Source organism: Lasioglossum baleicum, chromosome 1 (assembly GCF_051020765.1).
Source record: "Lasioglossum baleicum chromosome 1, iyLasBale1, whole genome shotgun sequence".
NCBI lineage: Eukaryota > Metazoa > Arthropoda > Insecta > Hymenoptera > Halictidae > Lasioglossum > Lasioglossum baleicum.
Window position 1 is genome coordinate 16,005,898 of NC_134929.1, and position 22,377 is coordinate 16,028,274.

Below are 22,377 nucleotides of genomic sequence, written 5' to 3' on the forward strand. Positions count from 1 at the left end.
CGCGATGGCGGCATCGATTAACCGCGTCTGAAATTTCTGTGCGTTCCGCTTCTGTGTTGCTAGTTCCAGTCCTGATTATCATTCCGATTTAGGTTTCTCAACTGGTGTACTGGTCTTTCACGAATATATTTCGACGATCGTCAACATTCTCAGCTATAAGTTACTAGACAAATGAAATTTATTCGTTCGTCACATATTCCACAGACTTTCTTATCTCATTATTGGCTACTCTAGCATTACTTGTCTCCTAAATCGAACGAACAAGTTATATTTTCCATTTTTCAACAAAATTTCGCTAAAATTGGTCCATACGCGTACCCAGTACAGTAATGTCCGGATATACGGCCATGATTTGTCACCCCTTCCCCACCCCCGAATTGTTGGAAGCGTTCGTTCAAGATCCACTTCGACACGAGCAAACTTATTCTGGTCTTTTTATCGCGCGGCCTACTTCTCGTTCTTACCGACACCGACAGAACAAATTATTGAAGTCAGTCATGGTCGGTGGACATATGCCCGGACATTACTGTACTTCACGTCTGGCGAAAAACTTCAATTTCGTCTAGCGCATCTCGCATTCGTTTTTCGAATTACACGTTATCGTTTTCTCGTTTTCGTGTTTCTTATTCTCTTTCTCTCATCCTATATCGCTTATAATAATCAAAAAATATATGATCTTTCGACGCATTATCAATAATGTATAGAATAAATTGCTATGATACTTGCGAACAGGATTTACAGTTACAGATTACACGTTTCGTCGATAAATTGATTTTCCTTCAGCCAAACGTGGACATACGCATTAGCAAAAAATATAGTGCAGATGTATTGTACGCTTGCTATACACAACAAGAAAAATTATTCGCTTTCTACATACACTTTACGTTTGTCAAGGGTACGGGAAGGAAACCCTTTGAATACTCGTCCCATTTGCAAAAAACAATTTAACGAGTAACGATACCGAGGTCGGTTTTTGCGGTAGAACATTTTGTTTCATCGCGTATGTAATATTCGAGGGGAAAAAAATTATTTAGCCTGTTTGGTCAGTGGTCATATTGAAAGGCACGGAATGGAATGGAGTCGAATGGAATCGAATGGAATGTCGCACGACCATCGACAGCATCGAGTCAAATCGAAACGATACGAGAATGGATTTAAGGTCCAACTAACGATGTACCAGGACTACACGTAATTTTTGCTACTTTAAAGCTGCCGACGAGTTGTTCGACGAGTCCGTTGAAGAACGATCTATCGCGCGTTAAAGCTTTCAATGCCTCGATAACGAAAACGTACGCACGCATAACGACAACAAACTCGTAGTGTCCTACTAAATACGGTATCAAATATAAATACGAAGCAACATAGCGAACAACAAGAACTTTTAAAAATTAAATTAATACTATCTATGTACATTCGTAAAATAGACTCTCTTTTTCATAATATGCTGCCACGACACACAATAAACGTGTAACTTCTGAGCGTGGAATTTCAGACCGGTATCTAACGCACAATTTTATTCGTTGGTTGTGGCCTTGTGACGTCAGCGTAAATGTTAAACCAAACGTAGAAAAGGAATGGCGGTAAAAGAGAGATGGGAGGAGGAGAATCTAATTGGAAAAATATATATCAACGAATCGAGCGTGCCTGGCATGGATCACTGATAAATAGGCGAATGGCGATTAAGGCTGTGCAAATATACCTAATTTAAGTAATTCTATCGTTGTTTAGTCTCATTCGCATTATTGGTCGGAACTTGTTACAATTAGGTACGTATCGAGCAACACGATCGAAATAGGAAACCATCGAAAACGTTGCACGTTACGACAACATAGTCACCGTTCTCTTAGATAATTCGATTCTCCATGTTAGCTAACAGAACTAATAGAGTTAAGTTTTTTCGTTTTAATTTCTATTGTTGTTAACGATAGTAGGATTACCGCTGCCATTGTTATTGTTACCATTGCTATTGCTGCAGCTACTATTGTTGTTGCTGTTCATAGTAGCAGAACTTCCTATGTTATCGATTTCGCGTTGAGCACGTGAAATTTTTACTTTGTCCCGTGGAGTTCCATCTTCTCCAGTCTCCATCGCAAACATTTTCATCTTTTCCTTAAAACTGAGTTTTTCAGGTACAGGCCCAACTTGGGAGTTTTGCTGTTGTTTCTGTTTCTCCGCCAATCGCCTTTGCCTCGGATCCCTGAAAAGAGCCGAATCAATGATAATAACTCACGGTCGCGAAGAATCCGAGCAAGTGCTTCGGATTAGAAGCGAAAGCAGCACAACGAAAAAATGGTGATGTTACTTGTAAACTTCCTGTGCGCCTATAACACCGGGTGTACCGCCGGGAAGCGGGACACCGGATCCCTCGCAAGCCTTCGGAGACGCCAATAAGTTTTCTGCATCGTTGAGAAAGTTCTGTAAAAGAAAAAAAATGTTAAACCGATAAACCACAACAATATAGCAGATTGGGAATCTTACATTTGGGTCCTCTACGATGATGTCCATAGTCGTGGATGCAGCAGCACCGATTACGTTTCCAGACGAAACGTTTCGCTGCATCGATGTTTCCATGTTTGCGTTCGAGTCGTGAAACGATACTCTTTTAATGGACGTTGGCTGTTGCACATGAGTCGCCAACGAGATCATAGACGTCGCATTCACGTTATTCGATCTTAGAGTACCTTGTTGGGACATTATCGCGTAACTGGATCCTCGTTCCGGTGGCAAAGGTGCTTCGTTGTTTCCATTTTGGTTAGCTAAAGAATAAGGACACGAATAAACCAGATGGTTCCGCATTTCTTCGTTTTTCCGATTATGCAACAAGATGTACTTACACGATACGTTCGGGCCATTGATAACCAAATTCTCTAATCGCAATATACTCGGATGCAACGGTTGTTGTTGGTTCTTGTGTTGGGACTGCGAGTGTTGCTGTTGCTGTTGTTGTTGTTGCTGGTGATGATGATGCATTTGTTGAAGCTGCTGTTGCTGTTTAGCATCGTCTTCCTTCTTTTTCAAAGTTTCGTCGAACTCGATTTGTTTTCGTTTAAGTTCGTCCTGTCTACGTTGCGTTTCCCTGTCTTCAGCGAGAGAACTGGTTTTGTGAGTAGCAGCCATGTGGATCAACGAAGACATCGACATCTGTGCGAGATGATTTTGCGATTGATTGGTCTGCTCGCGTTGATGGTTTTGTGGATATTGCAAGCCCGAGTTCTCTTGCAGCAATACCTGCGAAGAAATGCCTGAAACGCTTTGCGAAGGTTGCTGCGCTACGACGGGATGCGGAGAAATAGCGGTCGTAGGATGAATCGGTGTTCCCAAGGATTGGAGCCCGTGATTTCCGCGAACGGACTGAACAGTTACGTTCGTCTTAGAAGAGTTTGGACTTTGCTGTTCCTGTAGATTGGTTCGGTCTTGAATGTTGGCCGCGCGAAGCAAACCCTGAACCCTCTGTATACTCTCGGCATCCACATCGTTGCTTTCTTCGTCATCGTCTTGCTGATTAGCCGCTTCTTCGGCTCTTTTCTGGAAGTCTCTTTCTAATTGAAGAGCTCGAAGTTGTTCTTCCTGTTGGGAAGTTCTGTGAGGTAACGCGCTCAACTCGGCTATTTGCTGGTCTCGCCATTGCCTCGCAGCTTCTCTCCTCCGCGCTTGTTCCTAAACAATATACAGTACAATGATAACATTTCCCCCGATGTATCAGCTAGACTTCTGTTTTCTCGATTTTATTGTTATTCCCATTACTTCCTCGATTATTAATTATAATTACTGTCTCTACCAATATCGCTCTGCCATTACCATTATCACTACCATCACCATTAACACTACCATTACCATTATCATTACCTTTACAGTTTCTTTTATCTTTTATCATTTTTATCAATGCTACGATTACTATACATATAGTATTGCCGTTATTGCCACGAAATAAACGGCACTATTGTTACAATACCATTGCCATTAATAAGTTAAGAGGTTAAATCAATCGAATAAAAACGGTTTTCACCGGTACACCGTACCTTCTCTCTTTCTTCCCGTTGCCAAGGATTAGTGGCGCTGTACTGGTACTGTCGCGGTTGTAACATAGTACCCGCGGTTCCGTTGGCAGGATAGTATCCTCCTCGAGGCGGGTCTTGCATGCTTGCTGTGTACCTGTCGAAGAAACGTGAAAAATTGATGGGGTTAAAACGCCGCTAACTTCCCCGAGTGATTTAGAGCATCGTATCGTACCTGGAATCCGACTGTTTGTTGTAAAGTGGATGCGTAGATGCGTTTGGCGGTGGCGGTGGCGGGCTCTCTCCGAAACCTTCTTCCGGAAGAGCGGGTCGTATCGGAATAACCTCGTTGGTTTGGACGGAATTGTTTCCTTCCGGCACGGTCTGCGATCTATGTATATCGTTATCGCCGGAATACTGATCGTTTCGTAGATCGGAGCTGTCATTTAAATAATACTGTGATCCGACCATAAAATGTCGATTCTGGTCCGCGTAGGCTCTACTAGTTTCTTGATTATTCGACGAATCTTTTCCATAGTCGAACGATGGCATTCCGCCGTTCGACTGTAGGCGGATCGAATCAGTTTTCCCTCGAAACGGCGGTGTGCCATACTGAACGTGACCCAGATTCGTTTGCTGCGTGCTTTGATGTTGATGCTGGTGTTGGTGTTGGTGCTGATGCTGCGATTGAAGCTGATGCTGATGTTGATGCTGAAACTGATGTTGGTGCTGATGTTGATGCTGATGCTGAAGCTGATGCTGATGCTGATACTGATGTTGATGCGGGTGCTGATGCGCGGGCGGAGACTTTCCGTATTGAGCGACGTACTGTCCGTATTGCGAGTCCATGTAACCGTAAATTGAACCGGCGTTTTGTCTCGTGGCATGCCCGGTTGTCGGTGACATAATTGCCGGGGGCATTCCAGCCGACGGATTCATTCCTAAATTCGGCGAGGAACCGATCGATTTCATCGGTCTCGTCGTCATGTTGGTCGCTTGAGCGGTTACAGTAGATTTAACGTTGTAGGCGGCAGGTCGATACTGAGCGATCGTGCCTGGTACTGGTACTGGTACAGGTAGCGGCACCGGGATAGATGCAGGAACCGGTACAGGAGTCGGTGCAGATGTCGATGTCGAAGACGGAGACGATACAGATACCGGTACCGTTGCCGAAGCCGATACCGAGGACGACACCGATACACCACCGCGTAACTCTCGTCTTCTCACTTCCTCTTGCATTTCCTGGAGTTTCGCTTCTTGTCGTATTATATCCCGAGAGGATTGCGATCTCGGCGGTGGGCCTGTGGCTTGTTGCTGCGATTGCGTACCGAGAAAAGCTTGCTGCTGAGCTTGAGATGCGTAAGCCGATATCGGTCTGTCTCTGGGCTGACCCGTCTCAAAACTATTCGGACGATTCAAAGAACTCTGAGAACCCCTCGAGCTCTTTTGCAGCTGTAGAGCATTTCTGAAAATGAAAATGGAAAGAAAATAGTAGATCGTACAACAGTGCGAGAGCCGAGAGAGGATTATTAAGCGCATTACAAGTTACCTTTCATCCAAAAGTTGCGATGGACTGCATCGCTGCTTTGTCGAAGGATCATGATTTCTATAGACGCTCAAATTTTGATAGAATCTTTCGGCTTCGTTGCTCTGAAGCGTAGCAGGAGCTGCTACTCCGATGGCATTCGAACTGCCGTTGTTCCCGGTGGTTTGACAGGGATTCAGATTTGGCGACGATTGTTGTCTGCTCACGAGTCCGCTCGGCGGCAACGTTCCGATTCGTATCGGATCGTGCAAGTTGTGACTCGAACTATTTCGAACAACGAGCAACGTACAAGATACCGATACATGATTCATCAACGAGGATATTGAAAGTAATATTTACCGAGAACGCAGCGACGTTGAACCATTGATTGCCATCATCGAGGGAGGTTGCGCAACCGGTGGTGTAACGCTATTGCTGGACGATGCTCTACTGTATCCTGGGTTGAATACCTCGTGTTGTGGCTTCCCTTCGGTGCCAACGTCTGCAAACGGTGTATCGGTATTACTCACGAGATTCTTATTATTCAAAGTAGTACATGAAATAGGTATTATTACACGGTAGAAAAACGACGAATCGTACAATTAACGAGGCACTGTTATCGACCACATTTGAAATATGTATACGAGTGCGAGGTGCCGGTGCGAGCGTGAATGCGAATATCAATGCAGATGCGGATGAAACGAAAAACGCGAAAAGCGAAAGCGGGTCTCGTAGAAACGGACAGACACAGAAACTGTAAGAAACTGAAGAAAAGCGCGTCTCAACAAGGTAAAATTGCCGTGAAAATTACTTACTGTGCAACGCTGGCACGGATTTGCTGGTATGCATTTGCTGCTGAGGAGCAGCGGCGTCGCGTCCAAGCCGTGACGGCAAATCTCGTTCACTCATGCGACGAGGTCCTGCGGTAAGCACAAGATGCAAAAACACGTTTTTCGATGGTTTATCGAGCTAGTACGTACAAAGAGTAAAACGTCGGGAACAATCGCGAACGCGCATGCACATGGACGCAAACTACGTTCACTCGTGCGCCTAACCGAGTGTACGAAAATGGAAAAGAAAAGAAAAGGTAAAATGAAAGCGAAAGCGAAAGCAAAGACGAAATGTAACACGCTATAAACATAGACGTACAACAAGCAATAGTCGATCCGTCAAATATGTTCAATTTGTTCAATCAGTCTCGAAACTTGGAAGCGTATATCCTCGAGGAAATAACAATATAAAATGATTATTAAAAATGTATGCATGCGACGATATCTAAGAGATAACAGCTCGGTCTAATATTTTGCGTTCGAGCACTCGTCTATGTCGTTCTATAATAGTACAAGTACTAATTTTGTTCACAATCACGATCACGAGCGCGAGGCAAAAATAAATTGAGCGCCACGCAGATAGTTTGTAACCGATCAACGGAAAAATCCCGGCATGCGTGTTGAAAATTGGTGGGTTGGCGGGAGAAGCTCACCAGCGTTGGCGAGCTTCTCAAATTTTTCTAAGTGAATATCAATAAGCGTGCCGTGTACAACGATCGCTTTCAATCTCGTCAGGCATGTGACTTTAAAGAAACGGGGACGTAGGGCGTCGATTGCTTACGTAAAAGAGAATCGACCTGCACAGAAAATCGACCTAGCGAACTGCAAAACGTCCGTCGATACGCGATGGACTCGTTTGCCTCTGTTTCGTCGTTCGCCAACAACGCCTCATCGCATTTGTTGTCGTCGCTGTTCGATTCTTTCTCAGGCTGGTTGGATTCAGCCGAGCAAACATTTTTTATTTCTGGTATACGTGTTCCGGACTTAACGGCAGTACAGAACGGAGTTTTATCGATCCAGCATTTGCTTTGTTCAGTTTTGTCCTTGGTGTCGTCGTCGCCATTGTTGGATCGCGAGCGTTGTTCCAATTTGTTTCTTCTCTTTGTTATGAGAATCGATTTCTCCAAAGTTGGACAGGACCTGGATAATCGCTTGGACAATCGAGACTCGGCCGAGTTGATTTTCACAGCGTCCTTTCGAACGAGACGACGCTCGTCGATTCTATCGGTCGAAAATGAGAATTCATTTCCATCTGACGGACTCAGCAAGCCAGTCGCGTCGTCGAGATTAGACATTCTCTCGAGTTGCTCTATTATTTGTCGTTGTTCGGACAACGACAACTTATCTCTTTTATCGGCTTGTCTCTGATTTCGTCGAAGAGGGAGATTTATCGCTTCTGCGTGTGTCGCTGAAAGCTCGTGCGCACTCGCAAACCGTTTCCCAGCGGCGGGCGAGACCCGCGAACGGTAATGCAAACTGCAATTCGCCTCGTCACTCGCTACACACTCGTCCGTTCCTCGTCTCAAATTCAGCTCGGACAAATATTCTTTGTCGACCACGGGGAATCGGTGTTTCGAACGTATTTCATAGACTTCGGGCGAAACAAAATTGGGTTCGGAAGCGAATTTTCTACGTGCCCCGGTCAACCTTCCGCTGACCGCAGTCTCGGCCAATTCAGCGTTACCGAGCTTCGAAAAATGTCTAGCCAAAGCTGCGACCCTGCCATATCCAAGACGTACTTCCTCCGGTGATTGCCAACGCTTGTCGTAGTTCGACACATCGCTCGAGTTGTCGCTGTCCAAGCCAGATAAATCGAGATTCAATTCTGGGATGGTTGTAAACATCTTGGGAACCGAAGAACTTTCCATCTCCGTCTCTGTTCCACATTCCCTCGATTCCGTCTTGTTCGTACCCTTTAGTGGATCCTCTTCCTTACCCTCGTTCTCTAGTTCACGGTGTTGTTCGTTCGTTCTTTGACAAGTTGTTTCGGTCGCGTCGTTAGTTTCGATATAATCTTCAAAGGTGAACTGAGCTCGACTCAATGATTCGACGGAACAGACTCGCAAAATACTATTATCGTCGTTACCGTCGACGCCATCTCTATCACCACTACTACCACCACCACCGCCACCACCACCACCATCAACCCTCAGACTACAGCTGGTTTCGTAACCGACATCCTGTGGGTGTTCATCTAGTTCGTCAAATTCGTCCAATTCATCCAATTCGTCAAGTTGGACGAGTCGATCCAATTGATCCAATTCGGGCGGTTCATCGGATAAAGGTTCGACCGTTTGATCAATGTACGGTATAGAATCGAGAGAAAAAGTTTCGCTGAGCGTCCTTTCACCAACCGATAAAGTATTCGAATCTCGAATCGACAAACTTGCGTCTGCAGAGGTCGGAACGCGATTATCAGAGTGTACACGTCCACCATGAGGAACGTTTGACACGTTTAAATCGATCAAACCGCGCGAATTATCCGACCGTAGGACAGGGCCAGCTCTCATCAGCCAAGGCGGAGTCGCATCGGCGATTTGAATTGGCCGCGGAACCGTACCAACCAAATCAATTCTTTCTCCCGGTAACGGACATTTGATCGATACCGCGTCGACTATCCGAGCCGAGATATCGCTGTACGGAGGAACACGCGAACACGAATCGAACTCGCCTACTTCCACCTCGAAACGCGGAGAGAGAATCGCACCTGGTCTTGACATTTCGTCGATTGAACGTGTCCCCGAATCGACAGGGTGTCTTGGTACGCTCAACAAATTACCCATCGAATGCGACGTCGACTGCTGCCCGGTTGCTTCCTGAACCTCCGATGATTCCAAGTGTTCTGACTTGGGTCGCATCTTGTGCACTGCTTGAGAACAATCAGTTAGTAAAGCGTTAGTGAAGCGATCGTATCTGTAACTCTCGTGTTTTTGAGTTCTCGGATGTTCGAGTTCTCAAGTTCCCGCGAGCCAGACCGAGACAGCTGATGCAAAACGAGGACGACCGGAGAAAGCAAAACGAGGTAGTTTGAGCAAGTCCGTAGTTGTAGGAATTGCAAATGATCGCAGGAAGATATTGCCGCGAGAAACCTTTGACCGATCAGAAAAGCATGGAGAAGGGCGCGAGATAAGAAGGTGAATGGAACACTAAGAAATAGAGACAAAGAGAGATGGAGAGATGAAATAAACGATCGAAATAGGCGGATTCGTACCTCTAGTCATAACGGGTGAGGGTTGTGATAATAGAGTAGCCAGTCCATGGTATATGGCACCTTGCTTGGCAACTTCGAGGGTTACTATCGGACCGGTGCGCACCAAGTATTCAGCAGCTCTGAGAGGAAGATAGATAGCTGATAATTGCGATCAAAAGGTTTTGCTAGTCATTCGGAACAAAGTCTACTCACTTTTCTTGAGTGATTCCGACCAAGCTCTGGCCGTCAACCTTCAGCAACTGATCACCAGCTGTTAACCTACCGTCCTGTGCAAACATCGGGGAACCATCGGAAAGAAAAGAGAATTAGTTGAGAAAAGTAACGTGAGATTTTCCGGAATTGGAGAAAAGTAGTCGTGGTCGTGAAAAGGCAAATAAATGCCAAACCGCATTTACGTCACCATCGAAACAAGTAATCGATGACTACCACGAACAAACAATTTGGTTTCTCCAACTCCACGAGACGTCTTTTCTTAATATAAGGAATTTGGAACTCACAGCGTCGGCCGCGCCGCCTGCAACAACGCTCTTTATGTATATTCCGAGCCTGTCTTGACCGGCACCCTATAAAATATGTAAAATACGGTAGTGTAGTGAAAAAAGCTATAGGCATTATTATGGTATCGTATTTTAAAATAGGGTACCTTTGCCGCGACGATGCTCAAGCCCATACCGTTGGTGGATTTGTGCAACTTGATAACGTGAATCTCCGGTTGAACAGAAGCGGAGCCCGTGTTGCAGGCATAGCCGCCCGATCGGTTGCTCATCGCGCTCGGACTGCGAAACTGAGCGCAACATCATTTCGTTTAGATAAAGCTATATTTGAACAAGCTTTGCTAATTGAACAATCAAACTTCTCCACTCACGTTGTTGTAGTGATCTATCATGTATATGGTCCAATATCCGCTACTGGTAGGCTGAGCCGCCATCCGACATAAACCGTCCCGTTGCAATGGCGCCAAAAACTCGGCAAGCCCCGGCGGTACACCTCGAATCACCTCGCAGCTGTATCCATCCTCGGGAAGAAGAAGGGCCAAGCCCAGCGTAGGTTCCTCCTCTAACCTGATCTCTCTGCCATCAGCTCGCGCGAGCGTATCGGCTACGCCTTCGGTCACCTGAAATTCAAGCTTGGCGTAACGGGACGAGACTAGTCGAGACGAGACGCACCGCGGGTCAATGCAACGCAATCGATCGCGGGCCAATCGCTACAAATTAAACGAGGAAATGCGACGAGAGATAAGGAAAACGAAGAGAACGAGACGCTGGCGCGCGATCGAGACGACCGCACATACAATCGACTTACTCTGACTACGTTTTCGATCAACTCTGCCGGAAGCCTCGGCTCGTCCGCGGCTGGCTGATATTTTTGCAACAACGCCCTGACTTGAAGAGAATTTAGCTTAAAGCAGGTCGAGCTCAAGGTAGCGAGCTCCTCCGCGTTATATTTCGGCGCTTGGAGAAGATGAGTCGCTTGCATGATCGTCGCCAAGTGACACTGACTCGCAAGCTCGAGGCCCTGCCTCTCGGCCCAAGTCTCGAGAGCGTTCAATCTCGCTTTGAGTCGGCGACCGAACCATCTTACGCACAGGTTTGCGTTCGAAACCAGAGCGTTGAACGCCGTTGCGTTGATCGTGTGAAACAGATGACTGAACAATTGGATGGTAAGGGCGGCGTTCACTCTGCACCGCCTCAACAGGGCCATCGTGCTTGAAAATATCTGCAAAACTCCGGCTTCTTTGGCGGGTTCGTCGGCGTCGGCCATAAACTGCGACATAGCCGGGGCAAGCTCGAGAGAGATACATCGCACCAACGACGCGAATGCTTCGTGAACCGCTTCCGTCAAAATGTCTTGGGCCCTCGTTGAAAACGCTCCGACGTGACGATCGTTTTTCAGCATATGCAACAATTCCGAGCCGTTTGCTAGCCACAGGGCCAACGATGATGCGTCCATGTACCGTTCCTGTCGACACACATCATTTCAATCTTATATCAGTACATACTTATATATTATATGTTGTATATTATATATTATATCGTTACCTGGATTACTCGATGTATCGTACCGGCCACATTCCCCAGCATCACCGTTAGCCTGTGCGCTCTCTCCGTCGGCTGCAACTCCGGTCTATAATGCGTGCTCGCGCGATACCTCGCAGCCAGGTAAAGCGTATACGTTGGAGCCAGTTTGAACTGAGGCGCCGACGGTTCCACGTCCGTAATCACCGCATGGAAGAACGTTTCCTCCGTTTCCTCGAGAAACTCCAAAACCGCTGGTAGGATCGGGTCTGTTCCACGCGGTTGCCGCTCGTTTTGCAATTGTCTGTCAAATATATCAAATATTGTAGTATCGGCAATCTTTCGTTTCACCTTATTTTGCAACGTTCGATCGCGTTTCCCTATACTCGACCTAGCGCTAACATCCCATCATTGCTGTCCTTCCTATATATCCCCTGTAATCTACAATCTACGATCTACAACTACAATCTACAATCTACAACATGTACGTCTCTATTACACTACTACACTCGTATATTCGCATGATCGCGAACGATATCAATAATAACGGACAGACGCGGCAAACGGACCAAACGAGAAAGCCGCCGATGACGAAGACGACGACACCGCTTTTCGTCGACCCCGAGAGATGGAACCACCACTGCGTTACCTGTTACCGTCCCTGCTGCTAGTGAGACTGGCGGTCTCGACGTTTCCGTCAAGATCGAACGTAGTTTCGTAATTGTGCGTCGATTCCGGAGCAGGATTCGGACTTCGGGGAAGACAGACAGCAGCAGTGGCCGAAATGGGCGTCGACTTGTTCCGACTACACGAATGCGACGAAGATTGATCTTGACTCGGTTGGCCTTGCGCTTGTGTCTGCCCGCCGTTAGGAGTGCCAGACACCGACCCGTATCTTTCCGCGTTCGTCTCTTGGATGGTCAAGTCTGGGGATCGTCTACGGTACAGAAGCAAGTCGCGTGCAAGAAAAAAACAAGCGAAACAAAAAGGAAAGGAAAACAAACGAAGTAAAAATGCAGAAAAAGCTCGTGAACGTGATACGCAAAGCTTTCGAACGACACGAATATATTTGAGCGCGTGTGGGCTCCTGCACGAAACTAGTTTGTTCGTTGAACAACTTCGCTACTCTCACCTTTGTATTTCGAACCTCGCCCCCGACTTCCAACTCCTGACTCCTGATTCCTGCCTAGAGTAGAGACTTTCCCTTCTTTCGCTTTACCTTCAACCGCTATAACCTTGAAACCCCGCGTCGGTTCACTCAGCTTATACACGATACCGTTTGATTCTAGGACATTCGACTTGGAGCGAAAAAACGGACCACGAACAAGCGAAACACGAGTGTACTTATATACCTATTCTAGTTTCCAGGCAAACGGGTGCGCTTACCGTTCGTAACCATATTCGATCTGCCGTCCGGAATCATGGCGTTGCCTCATTCGTTCCTCGGGAGCTGGATCGATGAACCGGAAAGTATGCAATCTGCCAAATTTAACGATCGCGCCGTTCTACGAAGGAAAAGAAACAGTTGAATGGGCGCGAGATGCACTGCATTGCGATATGATGCGATAAGGCGCGTGTATGACACGCGATAAGGCGCGATACGAGGCGATACGACGCGACACGCTCGAAAATAAACTAAGATTCGATTACCTGAAGTATCGTCGTCTGCTGTATCCTCTGATTGTTCACATAAGTGTGAGCGTCTCTGGAACAAGGCGTCAAAGTAACGATGTTTTCGGTAAAAGCGATCACGCAATGCCTCGGCATAACAGTGGGTCCGGTCAAAGTGAGGGTTTGTGCTTGAACCGCTTGCGGACCTACCGGTCTTTCCGAACCCACCTCCGTCACGTTAGGCTGTAACCGATGTCGAGTTCCTGTCCCGTGCGGAACGTCGCTGCCATCCGGATTCAGTTCCAACAAGAACGGCAATCTTTCGTCTTCGTACCTACGAACACCGAATTCCACAAACTATACACACTCACTGTCTCGACTACTCGTTCCATCCTCCTTTTCGCCTATTCGCTGTACACCTCTCCTTTTCTTCGCTAACCTGTAATCGATTTCGTTCCATTTCCCATTAGGTTTTTTCTTCCGTTTCCGAGGCACGTAATCCGCGGGTCTTCTCCGAACGTGAAACATGATCGAACCTAAAAATAAAAATCAAAGCCGCTTGTACACGTGATATACGATTGAGTTAAATCGCACGAATTCTACACGCAACTTTTCAAAAACAGTTCGTCGACTAATTGTAAACCATCGATGACGACTTTGTTCTATCGTCCTCTTATTTCTCTGGTTTTTGCGGCTCGCTTATCTATAGCAGTTCAGCGTGTCGTCTGTTGTCTGTCTTGTTTCGTACGTAGCGTGTCGAGTGTCGCGTGGTCCGTTCCCGATTACTGACCTACATTGTTCGTACGCGTCGATACGGGAGAATTTTTTCGTTTCTACCATGTACCTCGATCGATAGATGTATAGTTGTGACTACGGCATGTCCCGGTACGAAAACGCCGAAACACGCGGATTCAAACCGGAAACAGACAAAATTGAATGCAGTCGTCGATCGATGGTCGAACACGAAATACGAACACGAATGCGATAAGTTGTTCGAATCGGGTATCGTTAGACTGATCACATTCAACGTACGCGGCGAAACGTATCGAATCGATTAGCTTCTACGACGGCGACACCTTTGCGTTTATACTCGCAATCGCGTATATAAATTATTCCGAACCTGCTTTGTCGTCAAAGGTAAGAGTTGGATTGGATTGCATAAACATCGAACAAAATAACACGTCTTACGTCTGATTCCCCAATCCATCATGTTGCCTAGAAAACACCGATACTACTGTTGTGGTCCCTGAATATGCCTCGTGGTCCCTTTCACGAAAAACGGGAAACTCCGATAAGGATAAAGCGTTGGTCCCCTAAGTTTCAGTCTGTTCTCCGTGTGAGAAGTACTCGGCGAGTTATGAAGAAAAGCGACGTATTCCTTTCGTATTTTCTTATCATCCGTTCTTAACGAACCTTTGGAACTTCTGGGTATAGTTGAATCGAATCGGAGGAAAAAATGGCATTGCACGGAACGGCATCGCTTTTATGTATATTTATAAATATTTAACATTTCGGTCCTCGCTGCCCGGAATGCCAGCGATCCGGTTGCTTCGTTTCGTTGGGCTCTAGCTCAGGCGTTGTCGTTGTCGTTGGCATTGACGTTGGCGTCGGGTAGGCTACGCAATGACTACCGGAGTAACTCGGAAAAGGAATAATTCGCTTTTATGCATCCGGGCAGCTTGCATCCCAACTTACGTCCACTTTTACGAATCAGCCCATGTCGAAGTGCATCGCTCCTAGCGATTCGTAATATAACGCGGTTTTACCGCGTACCATTTGGCAAACTCTGCTCGCAGCGATATCTTTTCGAGGCGACAGATATCGCACGATATCGCGCACAACCAAACCAATTTCGTCGCATCGTAACTGCGGTGCACAAACCGAAATCAAAACTGCCCGCCGATACGAAAACAGTCGAGCACGAAACGATACGTGTCTGTTCGCGTTCGCTTTGACTTTGGCCTTAGCGTCACAATTCTTCCTGATACGATAGTATGATCGACTGTCGCGCCTAGATGCTAGATATCGGACGTGTATGTAGTTGTGCAGAGCGGCTGAGCGGACTCGAATTCGAGCAACGCGGACGGAGTGTGTGGCCGCTCTGATCGTTGGTTCGCACGAGCAAACGGGCAAACGAGGAAGGGTCAAAACGCAAGCGCTTTCGCCCATCGACCGAGCACTAGTCCGTACGCAAGACCGTACGCGCGAAACAAACCAAACCATGCTCCCGACTAATCGTTCGATTCTATTTGATTCGATTAACCATTTCAATGTTGAATATGGAATATCGAACATCGATTACCGATTAAGAGGAAAAACCATTGAAGGTGAAACGATGAAGAATTCGTGCACCTTCAAACAGCCTCACCGCGCTTTTCGAATAGTAGAGGAACACTCACCGCGCGTCGAAGGATGATTCATTAAAATGGCCAACGGGCATTCGTCGTCGTCCAAAATGTACTCTTGTTGCGTACCGCCATTACTGCTTTCGCTGTTTACCTATGCAACGTTGGTATACCATAACTAGTTAAACGAACCGATGATCGAACGTAGATACTTGGGAAAGAGAAAAAAGACGGCTAACCTGCACGAGACAGTACTGCTGCGAATCGACCTTCTCCAATCCGTATTTGGATAACATCTCGCGAACAACCTGTACCGCGGAGTCTCGCACGCTCAAAAGCAATGTTTTGTACGGAACGTCTTTGCACAGTGCCTCCCCGTAAATCTTCAAGGTTCCGCCGGTGTCGGGGCCACCGTCTTTGCTGCGAAATTGTTGCAATTTCCTTTCCAGTTTTTGTTGACGCCGCCTACGCATCACAGCTTCCGGATTCGAAATGCTCCTCGTGAAACTGGTTTCCGGCAACTCTGCAATCACAATCGACATTCCTTTACTTTTCCATTGTTTCGGACGGCACACTTCGTCACAGAAATTTTTCGACCGATCTGGAGACCCTTCTCGCAAATCAAACAGAAAGTTATCGGCCGGTGTACATTTCGCCCGACGTATCGTTCCCATTCCCGTTCCATCAATCCACCTCTTACCCGTGTAAAGTTTCTCTGCTACTCCATTCTGGTCGGTGGGAGCCGCGTTTTCGTCTTGCTCGGCGCTCTTGAGCCGACTGAGCTTCTCTTGCTTCTTCATCTGTTTCTTGTCGCGTTTACTCAACTTCCTACGAAAGCTGGATCCGTCTGCGGAAGAAAATGCAACACCCTGCGCATTGGTCTTATCGTCGATTCTTCTCAGAAGAAACCGGCCTTCGCGATCGTCAATGTGCCAGTTCAGTTGCACCAGCAATGGTTTCTCGTCGAGGCCGAGTTTGCGTTCCTCTGCGAACAGATTGAAACCGTTTTAACTTCGACCGATGCATTACATCTGTATATCATATTACCGTGGTACACATATATACAGAAAGAGAAGACACGCTTACACACTTACCGCCGTTTTCGTGAATCTCGTAAAGAGCATACTCTGGCACAGAAAGCATTCGCATGTCCGGACGGAATTTCTCGATAAGCGTTTCGATCACAGCTTGACTCGTTGCATCCGAGGCTACTCGGATACACTTTGTCGCAACCTTCTGGCCGCTATCTTGGAAGTAAAACCTCATCACCCCGTGGAATTCCAAGTCCTGAAAAATTCCATCAATGTAAAGAAAAGTCATCGTACATCTTCTCGCCCAATCAACGTAAATATAATCTGTCGTCTCACCTCGTTTGGCTCCGAAAGCTCGAACAAATCCAAACGGTTGGCGTTCCATTGTTGAATTACACCGCGCAGTGCCTCCCGCTCGGCTTTTTTACTTGTCGCGTCCGTGTCCATCCTGATGCAAAACATAGAACAATACTCGTATCAACGTACATAGAACAGTCAATTTGCTATTTACTTCAAAATTTCGCGCCATTCCGCTAATCGGCTGTCGAATGGTTTCGCTCGCTTGTACGTCGGTCGAACTGTTCGACTGGGAAACCAGTTTTCGAACGTTCGATTATTTGTAATCGGTACCGCGAATCAAACAGAAACCAAGGTGGACTCGTGTCCGACAAAAGGGAGGAAAAGGAGATCGGTACGAATCGGTTGCGATCGTCTCGACTCGAGATTTCTCGGATCTACTCGTCGGGTCGCGTCGAACCGAACCGAGTCGAGTCGAGTCGACTCAAACCGTATCGAATCGGGCCAACACAGAGTGGAACGCGTCCACGAGTGAGTCGTCGCATACCGCATACCATACATTCTTATCTGCTTCTACATACTATATACGACTACGTTCGGTCTTGAAACCTTAAAAGAGCGCTCGAGTAACTCGAACACGCTCGAGTACCCTCCACGCGATACACAATAACTCCGGGAGAAGCACCTCTCCAGAACCTCGACCGACTCGCTTTTCATTTTTATTTTCATTTGCCCTGCCTTGATTTTTATCTGTATCTTTATCTTTATCCTCGTCCTTATCGTCCTATATCTTATCTTATTGCTGGCGAAAACTTTTCGCAGATCTTACGTTTCTTGTAAAATATTTTAATTTTCGAACATATTATTTCAATTGCAAACGAATTTTTTCTAATCCTCGCAACCCAAATCTAACCAAAACGCAGGCCAAGCGAACCCAAACCTGTAGCATACATGCGATTATCGACTATACGTATTGAAAACGACGGCGTACACACCCCGACGTTTATTTCGAAAACCAAAAATACACGCGTTTTAGTATTCGATAATTTCCAATTAATCTTCCCGGTTCGACGGTTAAATACGATTTCGAAGTTGAACGAGACGCAATGAATGGAAAAATGGACGAAGAAAGCGAATGAGAGAGGAAAGAGACAGAAACATGGAAAACAGGTGGATGCGTCATCGAATACTCACTCTTCCGAGACTGTCATTCTTCATGCGAGGTCGAACGAAATGCGAGACGAAACACCAATAACACGTGTATATACCGACTCCGTTTAATCCTTCCACGTTCGCACGCGAAATTACACGAGAAAAACGAGCGAGAGTGTTCGAGGCGCCCAGAAATGTCTGGCTGATACGGATAAAACAACCGACCGCGATTGCGCGGTAAATCTTCTCGTTACACTCGCGAAAGTCGTCGGCTATGATACCTGTCGATTTTTACGAAGTCCACTACCGACCGACCTTCCCACAGATCCAACGTGAACAAATATTCGTTGAAACTCGTTCGGTACACAGCATTATTTCACCTTCCGAAAAAGAGCGTGGCCGTTCAACGTGTTTGGCGTTACGCGAACCGTTACCGGAAACTGCGTCAACTTTTCGGACTCGCTTCGACTCGCGATCCTGTCACGATCTTCTACCCCTTCCTCTCTCACTTCTCTGGCCATCCTTTATCACTTTCCTCGCCCTTTGATTATCACATACTCGTCGACGGTGCACAATCACGCGACCACTGTACGATCGCGATCACTCGAAAAACAAACGCCACACCCAAAGACTGTTCCGAGACGATCGAGTTCTACTACGCATAATACTCGAACGTATTTCTCGTCGTGTAATTACCAACCAACTGGCCGACGCGAACGGACTCGGAAATGCTTGGGCCTCAAAAGTGGGAGAGAGGAGAGAACGCGCTCGTCGTTCTACCTATCCCCACCACCTTCACTCCCACCACGGATGTTTCTTCTCCTACCCGTATCTACATTCCCATCCCTACATTCATACTCATCTATTGTACATCCTCATCCCCACTGTTTCTCTCCCTACTCCAAACCCTACCCTTGCTCTTACCCTTATCCTCATACCCATACCCTTACCTTCAACCCCCCTCCTCTCTCACCCTCTCCGTTTCTTTCACGATCTACCGATCCTGATTGCTATGCAATTTTCTTTCATTCTTCTTTCCTTTATCTTCTTCTGTTTTCGTTTCTCGACTCGCTCACTTTCGAATCGCCTCCTTTCTCACATTTTTTTTTACCGATTTGCACGTGCACAACGATCATTAAATTAAATCGTTTTCTATTTCTCTGTCGACAGCAAGTTATAAAGTGTCGATAGTCGCCAACGCGCATCGAGAGACCAACGAAACGAATCTAATTTTCATGGTACGGCTTCTCGTTGGTAACTTCGTTAGGTATTATACGTCGTTAGACACCGAGCAAGGTATTCACGATATGCGATCGAACGACGAAAAGATTTTCCCGTAAAATGGTCGGCGTACGTCATAATTTTGTTGATCCGTGCAACAAAATTATATCGTCGCGTCGGGGATGTCAAAGGTACGTGTCCGAGGATAGATGCGAGAATGAGGTGGTCTGTTTATTGCTCTTAAGTAACCGTTTCCTGCTTGTTTCATTCGCTCAAGCTCGCCCAACGTTCTCGCTAGCGAGCTAGTACGTACAGGGCTAGTAAAGACTAGTAAAAGTACTAGAACGTTCATCGTCTTGCATCGACTACAGTTCTCTCGAAAAAGTTTTACGTACCGACAAGAACAGGGCGTATTACATTACACAGATGCGGATTCCGTGAGTTATGTCCGAGAAACGAGTCGCGACATCAGAGCGAAAGTCTAAGAACGCTCACGGCCAACGTCTAGAGCTCGAGATCCATTATTCAGTAATCTTTTGAAACGCTCTTGAAAAGAACTCTTTCTTCGGGCAGTATCGCGAGAATGGGCTTACGAAAAATTGATAAAACCCATAGAAACCTTCCGACGGTACTATGGTGACGCGCGTCGATATTTTCTCCCCTTGGGTCATTTATTTTCATATCCTTCTGTTACCAATTCCATTCTTATACTATTGTACAACATAAAATTATTCTAAGCTACTGTATACGATGGTACACCGTGCCACTTATATTAGCGAAACGTATAATCAAAAAGAAACAAAAACGGGACTGTACAATGATTCCTATAGATTTTGAAACTTGATTACGAATCGCCTACCCTCGATCGACCGGATACGAATTACAATCTTTTCCGTTTGGTTACAACTTTCACTCGACGCATCAATGCGTCAACCGATCTGAAGGTATCGGACAAATTTGTAAAATGTACAACGTTATTGCATCTGTACAGATTCGCGCTGTATACGGAATTATGTACTCATCCCATTGCGTATAGTTAAAGTGTACCTGCTACAGATGAGAGAGCAACGATACGCTTTATTACTATACGTACCGTACGCTGTCGCGTCAACAATCACAACACAACGAACCATCAAAATCATTTGTTCCACCTACCTTTCCAAGCTCGTTGGTGAAACCTTTTCATATTATGTACAAAGGGAATCTGATCTATTGTTAGTTGGTCGATCTACGCATACGAACCTCTGCCGAAATGGCTTGCTTCTTTTTCTTTCGGGAACACGGGCCACCTTGTTCGACGAACAACTATTTCACTCTTCGTGGCCGCGACACGTTTGACATCGGGAAAAGCTGTTTCGACGACGCGCGTCTTATGCATTCCATTCGCAAAACACACTGCATCCTGGAATTGACATCACCAACCACTTACTATTCGCACAAGCATGCCTAAGCCACCACCGTTCAAACCGACAACACGATTTCAATCACCATGATCCGAGCGTAAATGTCCAAGTATCGTGAACTAACGGCTGTATGCTGTATGCTGCATGGAGTACGCAGCGAGTGCGCAAGCGCACAAGCGTACAATCGCAAGCGTGCGTACGGTCAGGCGAATCCGCGAATACGGAGCCTCTCGTGCGCGCACGCGCGTCTACATCGATAGACGCGCATACACACGTATTCTCAGTAACGGCGTACGGTAGGGCGCGGTCGGGCGATCGCCCGGGGCATCAGACCTGTAGAGACCAGTAGAGACGCCCCTGCCTAGTGTTCCCCCTCCCGCGGCTCTCCCGCCGCGTTTTAAACTTTGTAAAATAGTAAACAGTAAATAACTCTATTTATTTGAAAGTATGCGTACAACTTTAAAAATAAAATATTGTATTTTGTCTTTATTTTCAATTTCAATTTTAAATATCATTGCTGAAAACAATGGTTCGAATTCAATACACTTATGAGTATAAATATACTGTATGTTTATCAACATATGAAGACTTTTTACAACCTAGTTCGAAAATAGAAAAAATACAAGAAATGAAAATGCTAAAAAGATTTGAAAGTGAAAATGAAAAAATAAAAAACTTCAAAACAAAAAAGGAGTTACAAATGTTTCTGTGTCTACGTCGTTAGCTCTGGGTGAAGTTGGTTCTAAGAATTCTTGCGTTCATTCATTTATATTTATATCCGTTTAGATTCGTTAAGCAGAAAGCTGCTAAATTCATTTTCGTGCCCTTGGGCGCCATGATAATCTTACCCGGGGTGCTAGTGGTGCTAAAATCGGCACTGCGTATTCTTATACAAACGGTAAGAGTACGGAGTACATGCCGATGGCGTTTGCTATAACAAATAGCTGGAATCGTTTCTATCTTATTCTGTTTTCGAGCGACGTCTTGATCGTTTTCATATACTATATGTATGAATGTATGCGCAATGCGATTTTTCTTTGTGTGTACTTACATACAATCACTAAACATGACAGAGAACAACAGAGAACCACTGTCCAAGTTATGAAACACGAATGTGCGAAACGTCCCTCTCAGAAATAACAAAACAACGTTCCTTGTTTAATAAAAATTCGTTTTCTTTCATAGACATTTCGTGTACATCTCGATAGTACGCATTTTCTGTTCTATCTTTTAATAATTTTATCGCCACCTGTGTCTACAGCAGTGATACATTCATTTTTCCGTGAAAATTAGTTCATTCGCGCCAACAAAAATTCTAACATATTTCGAATGTGGAATTCAATATCCGCAATCTGCTGCAGCAGTCGCGTTTAAAATAGTAGCATTGCTTAGGAAAGTAAGCGTATTTGTGCAATACAAAGTTACAGACTAAAATGCAATACATATTTACATACCTAGCAATGTATTCGAATGGGAAAACGCCACAGGTAACGCGAGTCCCGATAATTCCGACAGGTGTCGCTTCGTCATCTCGTTCAGGATACAAGAGAAAATTCTTCAAACTTCGGTAACAATGTCGCGTTGTAATCAGTTGTAATCGATTGATAATTGATAGGTTTATACTGTATTTTCAGGTATCGTGTAACTATAAGAAAAAGTTCTGAGCTTGTATTGAATAATATAAAAAGAAATAGGGCGAGCTACACTCTCGCAATTGAAGTGAATGAACTGAAATGAAACT

General features: G+C 45.9%; 1 protein-coding gene across 14 annotated transcripts; it reads right to left on the minus strand.

The window, feature by feature from the left end:
• Positions 1–110: 110 nt before the first annotated feature.
• On the minus strand, positions 111–22,278 carry Cno (adherens junction formation factor afadin). 14 transcript variants are annotated; one of them, XM_076424852.1, is made up of 28 exons: positions 22,091–22,278; positions 20,476–20,635; positions 16,900–17,011; positions 16,627–16,819; positions 16,233–16,517; positions 15,772–16,055; positions 15,587–15,686; positions 13,627–13,723; positions 13,227–13,521; positions 12,963–13,081; positions 12,226–12,513; positions 11,601–11,880; positions 10,864–11,520; positions 10,427–10,675; positions 10,205–10,345; positions 10,059–10,124; positions 9,754–9,827; positions 9,562–9,680; positions 7,132–9,219; positions 6,336–6,440; positions 5,881–6,022; positions 5,545–5,805; positions 4,231–5,460; positions 4,020–4,152; positions 2,835–3,657; positions 2,479–2,756; positions 2,303–2,415; positions 111–2,197 (listed from the first exon to the last, which is right to left on the minus strand). In XM_076424852.1, the coding sequence occupies exons 3-28, from the start codon at positions 17,008–17,010 to the stop codon at positions 1,903–1,905; spliced, it is 8,826 nt and encodes a 2,941-aa protein (XP_076280967.1). In that variant the 5' UTR covers position 17,011; positions 20,476–20,635; positions 22,091–22,278; the 3' UTR covers positions 111–1,902. The 14 variants fall into 14 exon arrangements, with proteins under 14 accessions (XP_076280967.1, XP_076280959.1, XP_076280952.1 ...); XM_076424844.1 differs by lacking the exons at positions 20,476–20,635; positions 22,091–22,278 and adding an exon at positions 18,055–20,427 and having other exon boundaries at positions 7,132–9,216; XM_076424837.1 differs by lacking the exons at positions 20,476–20,635; positions 22,091–22,278 and adding an exon at positions 18,055–20,427.
• Positions 22,279–22,377: the final 99 nt, after the last annotated feature.

What these genes read in the sequence shown, in the direction of transcription:
- Cno (XM_076424837.1), bottom strand. An exon ending in GCAGGTCGATTCTCTTTTAC is followed by an intron (nt 6,441 to 7,131) that starts GTAAGCAATCGA and finishes TGCTTACCGCAG; the next exon opens with GACCTCGTCGCATGAGTGAA. An exon ending in GGCGCACAGGAAGTTTACAA is followed by an intron (nt 2,198 to 2,302) that starts GTAACATCACCA and finishes GGCTCTTTTCAG; the next exon opens with GGATCCGAGGCAAAGGCGAT.